Raw genomic sequence first — 10,137 nt, 5'->3', positions numbered from 1 at the left:
ACTTATCTTAGTAAATTTGGTGGAATACACATGCAAAAAATAAATAAAAAACGGAATTTTTGCTTGCTTACTTGCACATGATTGAATGATAGAAGTCATTAGCATTTTACCTCATTCACTAAGCTAGGAGAAACTTTCTACACTCCTTTATTAAACCAGTTGCATTTTTTTTTCAGCTTTACCCATGAATCTTATAGCACACAATTATTTGTAATGGCTGCTAATGGACTGCTAAAATATTAAGAAAAAGGAGTATATATGTGACGTTTGCAAAATAATAACTGCTCTTGGCGCTATTAATGCAAAAGAAAATTTGCCTAAGAGCAACACAACAACCCTCGCCACCTCAGCCCAGATCACATAATGGTTAGCAATTTATCCATAGGACAAGTGTGAGCTTAATTATACTGTATATAGGGTGAGTTAGTCTTCAGTTTGTTGAGCTTTATGTGTTTATAGATATACAGGTGACATGATTTTTGTCAATGTTTTAAAATTCTGTTATTTGCAGAAATGAACAAAATATTTTAATCAAATACAGCATATGTGAAGGCAACCATATTGGTACCATAATACCAATATTAGCTATTTAATATTCAGTTTCTGCTTCCAGTTTTGTAGTGATGCACAGTGGTTGTAACTGTTCCTCTGCTTTAATGTAAGTTTACCGGTCAGATCCACCCGAATGAAAACAAAACATTATCTACAGTATGTGGCTGATGGTTTATCTCAACATTTGTTATTCAAGGAGGCTGAATATACTGTAAAAGACATTGCCACTAGAGGTACATGCTGCAAATCTGTATTTGTAATACAATTGTGTAAATATGGTACAGCAACCATGTTAAATATGAAAGTGACATAAAATATTACTAAAACATAACCATTACAATAACAAATTCAATGTGTGTTTGGTGAAAACATACCATAATTCCCTTTTTAATGTATGTCCAGGCAATTTTTTAAAAAATGTGGAAGGAAATTAGAGAGGAAAACGTTTAGAACTTATATCAATTTTTCAATGCTATCTGGGATAGATTTCCTGCGACAATTGTTTCACCAGACAGAAAATTGAGGAAAATCTGCAAATAGAAACACAGACAGCAAAAAAAAAAAGGTGGCAAGGCTTCTATCCTCAGCTCTACTATAAAATGTATTTTATCTCTGTCTTTGTTGTGTTTGGAGATTTGTGCACTTCTTGTCTTACTATTAGAAAGAAATCCCTAATCACTGTTAGTAAGAAAACCCAACAGGTGTTCTAATCTTTCCCCACTCTATCTAAAAATAAAATAAAAAAATTGGGCTGGACATAACCTTTAAAAAAATTTCTGCTCCAGGTTAAATTCTGTTAGAGATATTTGCTGATACCTAAACATCAAAATGTTATTTTACCATAGAGAAGTTCTTTTTGAACTTGTCTCAAGTGCCCTCTTGGTACAACTAAAAATGTGAAATCCTTTGTGTTTGCCCTAAAATAATAATGTACAGTGATAAATAACACAGTGTTGCTCAATTAGGAGTTGTGACCTATGGATAAAAACCTAAAATATCTAAAACTATTTCACAAACATCCAATATATACATTCATATGTAAAGACAAATAATAAAATACTATGTAAACAAAGTGCCCATGAGTGTGATACACTTGTTTAGATATTTTAGGTTTTTAAATGGTTAATAATTATACTATAAAACAGAATATACTACTGCTACTGTACATTATACTAATAAGGAACTCAGTATGGCATCTAGACTGTAGAACATGTAGTCATATCCAGAGACTAGTTGTCCCATGTTGCACCAGATATTACTACTACAGATATCTGTGGGATATTTTAAAGCTTGATAGAGTAGGGACATATTTTGTTTTTCCTGCTGTAGAGATAAATTAGCAGCTGCCTAAATGGGTTTTTGTTTTCCCTTATCTTAGACAACAGTAGTAAAATTATTAGGATAAGTTGAACTTCTTTTTTTCCCTCATTTACTATGTTATTGGTAATAAAATAGATGTAACACAGGTGTCAGCCATAAAAGTCAAGTGAGGCCTGGTGGCAAAAGGCTTGCTTAATTTTTGGTATAATATATACAAATGTTGGTGCACATGTAGACTTTTTCATCACCAGACATATCTAAATAAAGCATGGTCCTGGCCCTGGGCTTTTTGCCCAGGCAAGAATAACCACCCACTCAAACCTCCCCTGGGATACAGACATCATGCACCCCAGAAGGCTTTGGGTCAATCCCTGCATTATGCGTCGTCGGCAGGCCAGCTCAAAGAACCTGGAAAAGGCAGGCTGACTGCTGATGAGGTCAGAAGAGAAGATGGTGGCATGGAACCTGCAGTGCTGGAAAGGAGTAGTGGTTTAAACTAGACAATTGTCAAGGTAAGAGGGTTAGCTGGTTAGTTAGTTAGTTAGTGTAAGTTTCTCTTTAAGTAATAGCAGATTAAAAGTGCAGGTGCATAACAAAAGCAATACAATGTGCTCCCCATCTTGACATAGACTGTTATCTGATTATCAATAGGATATCTGCCAAGATGATAAATGCTTCAAATATACAGAATGCTTTATTTTTGTTTTGTTTTTACAGTACTACACGATACACAACAAACAGTAACAAAATAGATAAACAATCATTTAAAAAAATCATGTGAGAAATCAGAGAGTTGGCTAGTGTCAGGAGTTTCTGAAGTGGACTTGAAAAGCTACAGTATGTAGTCATGAGAATACAATGCATTGTATCCCTAGAATTTCTTCAAGCAGATATGTTATAGTGAGTCGGCAGCTAAGGTTGACAACATTCAACAAACACTTATACTGAGCCGATCTTGGAGGAAGTGGAAGCTGGGATGTTCAGAGAGAAGGGACTGATATGTTAGAGCATAGTTGGAAATGCTCTGTAGTCTGTAAAAGTTCACTATATACTATTAATCACATGCCTACCACATAGTACATTTCTGATGTTTTTATAATACGATATTGTGTCATAAGTAAAGAGGTAGTATGGCATTTCATCACTTTATACCTATTAGAGATTATAAACTATCATATTTAATTAAATTATATCTTCTCTCTTACCTAATTTCTGTGAAGCTTTATATTTAGGTAGTGTTTGCAATGCTTTGGTTATTTTTTCTTTTTTAAGTAATTGTTAATGTTCCTGTGTTGTTGAACCAGCTGATGTGTCACAATTAGGATTAGCTTTGTTAAAATGTTTTAGGTGACAAAGGAGAGGTGGCTCCTTCTCTCACACCTCAAGACTCTCAAACTAGGTCTGGTAGGGACAAATGTATCTCTCAGTCTTTGTCTCCATTACAGACTCCATTAAAACTTTATCCTGAACTTTTTTTTTTTTTTACTCTAATCAAGGCGCAAATATAATCTGCTATTTGATATGCCTGATATGATTTTATATTGTATGACCACTATAGTTTTCTAGTACTGACACAGCTCTATATTGTAAGGAACATGGAAAGTAGATGATGGGCCTACAGACTTATTTCTTTAATAAGGCAGTGCAAAGAGTGATTATTTTGAACATATTAAAATAATTCATAATAGAGGTGTATCCAAACTTCTTGCAACTCTGATGCAAAATGTGAAATAGGGCCCCCCAAATATTTTAATTAATATTAAAAATAATAATAATAATAATTGGTATATTAATAGATCTTTCATCCAAAATAGCAAATATGTGACCATGAAGTCGTCTTAATGGTTGAAATACAAATGATAATGCTTCCATTGGTATAGGGAGTGGGGAGCAGAGACAGGCTTTGTTGAATCATGTACTGTGCCATAGCAACCAATCAAATGCCAGCTTGTTAGAAAGATAATGCAGTCAGAACAAGGAAAGATGACTAGTTGTAAATGTTTACTGTAATTTGTACTGTTATTTGACTTATTATATATATTAATAAATATTAAAGTATTTATAATTTTCAACTTGGGCTGCAGTACATCATTCACATGTATTTTAAAGTTACCTGTGATGGATAGAATAGTGGACACAGGAACTGAAGAGAAACCTATAATAATGTTTCCCATTAGCACTTCTATCTCATGGAAAATGTCTTTAGGATTTTTTAGAGCGAGATGTTATTAAAAAAATTTGTAGAAATAAATTATTATTATTATTCCATTTTAGTGGGCTAACTTCATAGATGCTCCACATCAAGTCATATTATAATTCGCATTTTCCTCACTCATAGCATTCTTTTAAGAGCAATGCTTGCAGTTCATTATTTCATGCTTGAATACACATTTCTCTTTTCTACAAACGATCCACTAATTAACATTAATTTAAAGTTCAATTTTTGTAATATCAGCCTCATAAATAAATCATAAATGAATCTCCAACTTTCAGAAGTAACGGAAAAAAAACTAAAGAGTCATTGCAAAAATACTATGGGTCATATAGATTTCTGAATAATGTAATTGGGCACTTTTAAATTCAGGAAAAATCAGATTTTCAGTGGCTTCCCAAAGTTTGGGTAAGAGTCCTCAAATGTATAAAAGTATTTAGTGGATAAAAAATATAATTTTACTACTTTGATGAACATGGATGATTAAATTGTGTACATCCTAACAACTGGTCATTCCGTTAGTGAAAGTAGGGCCTTGGCTTCATTCAGTAAGTTAAAGCAAGAAAAACAAAAACAGAGCAAAAAATAAATATTGATGGAGTCGGATAATGCAAAAATTTACATATTTTCCATAGATCTTTTAACACTGTGATCTCTTGCTTTTTCTGCTTTCTCTTGATTCAGATATTCCAAGACCTTCATAAGCAAGTCCTCATCTATATACTGCTTGTTCTGTGTGTCATCATTATCCCTGGTCGGCAGCCTTCTGTTACTACTGGAAACTGTCTCTAAATCCTGATAACCACGCATATTCACATATCCTCTCAAAGCATTCTCATATTGCTTTTCTAGCTCCTGAAGATCACCTGGAGAATAAGGAATAGGCATTTTTTTGTTTTGATTGTTACCTAAAAGCTCTGGGTATTTAGCTAGCATCTTTACAACATAATCTGCTAGTTCCTCCTCCTTTTCAGGCCTTGGTTCATACTCCATTTGCCTCTTTTCAGAATCTTTGGGCCAAATAGCTTTGTGTCCCTTGGATTTGCCAAGCATAGGGTAGGGTCTTTGCAATCCATTTTGTTTAAATCGATTTTGTAACTTATCAGCTCCTATAAGATTCACCATATCTTCAACTGTAAGGCCTTCAGGGACATTAGGCAGAACAGGAGATATAGGTTGCCTTACAAAGCCTTGCTTGTTTTTATAGACATTCGTTTTATCAGTGATCTCTGTTATTTCATCCAGGTCTTCAGGAACATCAACTTCTTTTTCAGGTTCTAATCTTCCACCAAACTTCCTGCCATCTTCATCACGCAGTATATCAATAAGATCCTCAGGGGGGATTTGTAAGTTTCTGGATATATCAATCAACTGATAAATAGCTTCAGGGTCAATTTCTTTTCCTGAAAATTTTAATGAGCGCCTATCAGGGTTCTGCTTACCTTTATCCATCCTGTTCATCCACATCTTTAAATATGTGTTCATCAGATTTGATAGATTTTCACTTTCTTGCTCTTTAGTTTCCTTTTCAGGCTCTTCATCCTGCAACCCCAACAACCCAGATCTCTTAATTTCTTCCTCCATATCATCTGTCTTCTCAACCTCCTCTTTACTCTCCTTTAACTCTTCTTGAGTTTGACTTTCAACTTTTTCTTCAATAGGATTCCAATCTTCCCCACCAGCTACATCCTCATAAGCAATGTTGTTGGCTTTATACAAATCGTCTTCATCATCCTTGTAAAGTTTTTGGTCTTCCTCCATTCTATCTCTTTTAGTGTTTGCTTGACCTTTTAATTTCCCCAGTTCCTGGAAGACAGACTGTAAAGTGGCTAGGCTCTGAGGAGTATACTGCCCTTCCACAATTTCATTGGTGCGTTTCAGAGGATTGTCCCGAGAGTAGTCATCATATAACCTTGAAGAAAGCTTTCCAGTTTTAGGTCTCTTCTCAGACCATTTGTTTGAGTCATAGTCTTCAATTAACTCAGGTGGTATGTTCTTGTCCATATATAGATTATTTTTCTCTTGTGGTGAAACCTTTGCCTCTTTTTCAGCTTGCATCAAGGCTTCCAACATTGCTCTCATCCACTCAGACTCATCATCTGTGGTTGGAGATTTGGCAGTGTCTGTTGAAAGGGCTTGGGTGTCCTTCTGCTCTGAGAGGAAGGGTGCCCCTTGGTAAGAGGTATAGTCAGGGAGGTTCTCAGTTCTGCTTGCTTGCTTCCTGAGGTTCTCAATGTACTCCAGTGCCTTCAGCATATCAGGGCTTGGCAACCTTTGCAAAGACCTCATTCTGTATTCTTGGTCCTGTTGTGGCACTTGGTAATATTGAAAGGATGCAGCATCAGAAAAGGACATTAGAATGATCAAAACGCATGAGGATAAGCATCCTGCAAGACAGTAATTCCTCTGAGATGACATGATGGTCAGTTTTTCCTACAAAATAAATTAAGATGAGTACACAGCAAAGAATAAAATATACTGCTTATTTTGCAAAAAAATAAAACAAATTATTATCCTAATGGGAAAATGTCATTACCTGCACTTTCATACCATTAAAATCACAAGTTAGTAATGACAAATGGACTAATTGATCTGTTTGATTTATTTGTTGATCCAAAGTGCTGTATCAGATACTGTGCTTCATAACATCTAACCATCCATAATTAATCTCTGTCATGCACTGATCTCTGCCTGTGAAAGCTCAGTCTACTTATAGCAACACAGTTAATGTGCTTGTATTTATAGATTGCTGGGTGCTCTAAATAACTTTTGCCTTGGATTTAGGTTTATGTGTGAAGGCTTAAAGAGGAACTACTATATAAATGTAATGCAGAGATGATTGCAGTATTGGCTTTCTCCCACAAAGGCTTTTCATCTTTGCTTAATAACAGGAGCCAGAACCGCCCACGGGCCAGGGGATCATTTGCATGGGGACCAAATTGTAAGGCAGATGATAGCAATAATGCATCTTATGGAGTCGTGTGTTTTTTTTGCAGTGCACTGCATCTTCTGTTGCTGTAACCTAGAATATCAGATTAGCCTGAAATCCAGTTACAGCAAAACAGACCAGATGCCCGTGTTTAGCATTTTGTGATGATGTTTACCCGAGAAATTAACTTCTATCAGTTTAAGCCCCAAATTAAGTTTAAGACCCATGTGACTCTATAGCTATTGAAGAACTTCAATATGAGCCTAAAACCATCAGATCTTGCTGAGACTTGGATTTTTACAAATGCTGTGTACCAGTTGATCAACCTTTTTGTATTAAACAACCTTTCAAATTGTGTAGGATTGTGACTGGTGACTAAAACAAAGGATAATGTATACTGAAACCAAAGTGAAGAGGTTTTATTGTTTATAACAGCCAGACCCCAGCTGTTAATTTACTAGCACAGTTAGGAATACAAAATTAAGCATCTGCCTGTTTTCTGTGGACAACACTATCATTTTAGTTTAATGTATCCTATTTTATAAGGACTGTGCATATCAATAAAATGGTTATCAAAGATAGTCTTCTTGTAATATTTAATGAGATTAATACACAATATGCAGTAACCTATAGACACCAATCAGAGTTCATATTTTACTAAACTAATCTGATTTGGAATCTGATAAACTACCATAGGCTGCTCCACCTTGCACACCATCACTGCTTTGTTCTGTATTACTAAATTAACATTTGTTCAAGTTTTTTATATTTATTTCCAGTACTGAGAGGTTGTCTGTGACACTGTTGCATGAGCACCTAAACTTGATAGACTAAATAAACCATATGCATTGACATCTGCCATGATCCTACTATATTATATTATATTATATTGCTATCTATGAAGGGATGGTAAATTAATAAAACAAATATTATTAAAGCACATGTTTCTGCTTTCAAATAATTGTGTATTTTACATAAGAATGAAAGTGCTGTAAATGTTTTCCATTGCATATATAAGTAAGACTATGTCATGAGTGAGATATTGAAAACCTGTTGCTATCCATAATCATGAACAACAGAATTTTGCTGGATTCATCCCTGACATAAAAAATGTAAGCAATCTGGCATAATGACCACTGCTATGGAAACAGCTAAATATTCATTTGCATGCTCTAATTAAGTTAGAGCTTCATATATCTCTGTAGTCTCTGTAGTCTGTACCCACGTATGCAGATTTTGAATTATACAGAAGGTAGAAAATATGTACAGTTTGTATGCTGTCATAAGGAAACAATTGCTGGAATTTTACAAATCTATCTGTTATCTGCAATAATGAATGGTGATTATATCACTGCTGCTCAATGCCTCCGGAGTATTTTAATTAGGGCCTGTGCTTAATCTCATTCATTATTTGACAGTTTAAATTTAGTGTTTGTACTGAGTCTGATGAATAACGCTCTAGTGTAGAGATGTCTAGTCTATCACACAAGCAGATTGCTATTGTCTAATCTTCTACTCAGTATCATGTACAGCATAGCAACAGGCAACCCATCGAACACCTCCCACGCTTATCATATCATAACTAAGTTAAGAAAAATAAAGAAACAGAACATAATATTCAAAATGACAGATGGGGAAACAAATGGTACAAAGAGAGAAAGAGAAAACGAGGGAGACGACTATACATACCTATTCACAAATGGACACATGGAAAAAAATAAATCTCTGTCTTGTTTTTTTCTCTACCCAAACACACACACACACATTGCAAAATAAAGAATCACATTGCTATTGTAGACAAACTAATGAATGCATGCCACTTACATAAATCTAAGAGAGCCCTTTCTCTTATATATAAATGGAAGGATGGATGGGTAGAGAGATGGTTACACAGACTTTAATCTTGTAGAGATCAGTTCAGCAAAGTTTTATATAACAGTGCCGTCTGCAGAAAACAGCTATCTGGCACATAGCTACAAATGATTAAATAATCCAACACCACCCTACCTGTGTGCTTCAGTCAGAGGGATGCAGGCTGATCATATCTCCCTCCTAGGATGGAGATACTTGTTTCAGCACCAGAACAGCTCCCAGTGCTTAATAGGGCGCGTCATGTGACACACGTGACGTCACTCTGTGTGCACAGAACAGCTAGGGAGTGAGAATCAAGCAGCGTTAACTCTTTCCTGAACTCCTTGTAGGTAATGAGAACAGAGCAGCATTTTTTTCACAAGGTGCACCCACAACACGATAACTGCACAGTGCAGCATAGACTGTCAGTTCCACTCATTTGCATTCTCAGGCTAGATTTTTCAATTGGTTTTGATGCACCGTGAGTGCTCCAGTTGCTGTATGTCTGTGTCTCATAGTTGGGTGGTGTATGGGTTAAACCAGTGTTCCAATACTGCATAATGAATGTGGGCATGATGAAGTGCTTTCTTTTTCCCATGATCTGGTGGAAAGCAGCACAAAGCACAGAAATAGTCTAACATTTTTTAGATCGTAAGCTCTCGTGAGCAAGGTCCTCCTAACCCTCTGGTATTGAATTGTACTGTCTCCCTTTATTTTGTAAATTACTGAGCAAACTGCTGGCACTAAATAAATTCTGTAATGTAATAATAACATCACCCCTGGTGATACTCCAGTATTCCTTTCTGCTGTATCCCTATGAAGTCCAACACAGGCAATATATATTTGAATTCAGCATTATCCACCGTAGCCTCTAGTAGATGTCATGTTTTTCCTGTTCACTGCTTAAAGCTGAATGAATTACCTGTTGGTCACCATAAGTAACTGCAGGTAATTCAAATTCCAGGATATTCCTGTCTCAGAAGGGTCCTATAGGAAAGTGTATTGGTTGCCTGTAGAAGCCAGACCTCTTAAAGTTTATTTCCACTTCTGTACCCAAATTAGGATAACACTGACTTTATATTTGTAATATGTTCCCATTAACATAGCATAACATAAGAAAATATATCTCCTAGATTGTAAGCTCCAAGGAGCAGGGCCCTCCTTTCCCTCTTGTATTGAACTATATTTTTGCTGTATTGTCTCCCGTTATATTGTAAAGTGCTGAGCAAACTGTTGGCACTATATAAATCCTGTAAAATAATAATAATAATTT

At 35.5% G+C, this 10,137-nt stretch overlaps 1 protein-coding gene across 1 annotated transcript; it reads right to left on the bottom strand.

The window, feature by feature from the left end:
• Positions 1-2,542: 2,542 nt before the first annotated feature.
• Positions 2,543-9,160, bottom strand: SCG2 (secretogranin II). The gene is made up of 2 exons (XM_089694299.1): positions 9,021-9,160; positions 2,543-6,517 (listed from the first exon to the last, which is right to left on the bottom strand). Exon 2 carries the CDS (start codon positions 6,500-6,502, stop codon positions 4,703-4,705), a length of 1,800 nt encoding a protein of 599 aa, XP_089550425.1. The 5' UTR covers positions 6,503-6,517; positions 9,021-9,160; the 3' UTR covers positions 2,543-4,702.
• Between the last annotated feature and the right edge of the window lie 977 nt (positions 9,161-10,137).

This window comes from Staurois parvus, unplaced genomic scaffold (genome assembly GCF_062004578.1).
Source record: "Staurois parvus isolate SC_StPar_1 unplaced genomic scaffold, SC_StPar_1.0 ptg000658l, whole genome shotgun sequence".
Classification (NCBI taxonomy): domain Eukaryota; kingdom Metazoa; phylum Chordata; class Amphibia; order Anura; family Ranidae; genus Staurois; species Staurois parvus.
This window is presented reverse-complemented; position numbering and strand designations above follow the sequence as displayed.

Bases quoted from the DNA above. Each gene is read 5' to 3' on its own strand.
- SCG2 (XM_089694299.1), bottom strand. From the start codon at position 6,502: ATGTCATCTCAGAGGAATTACTGTCTTGCAGGATGCTTATCCTCATGC.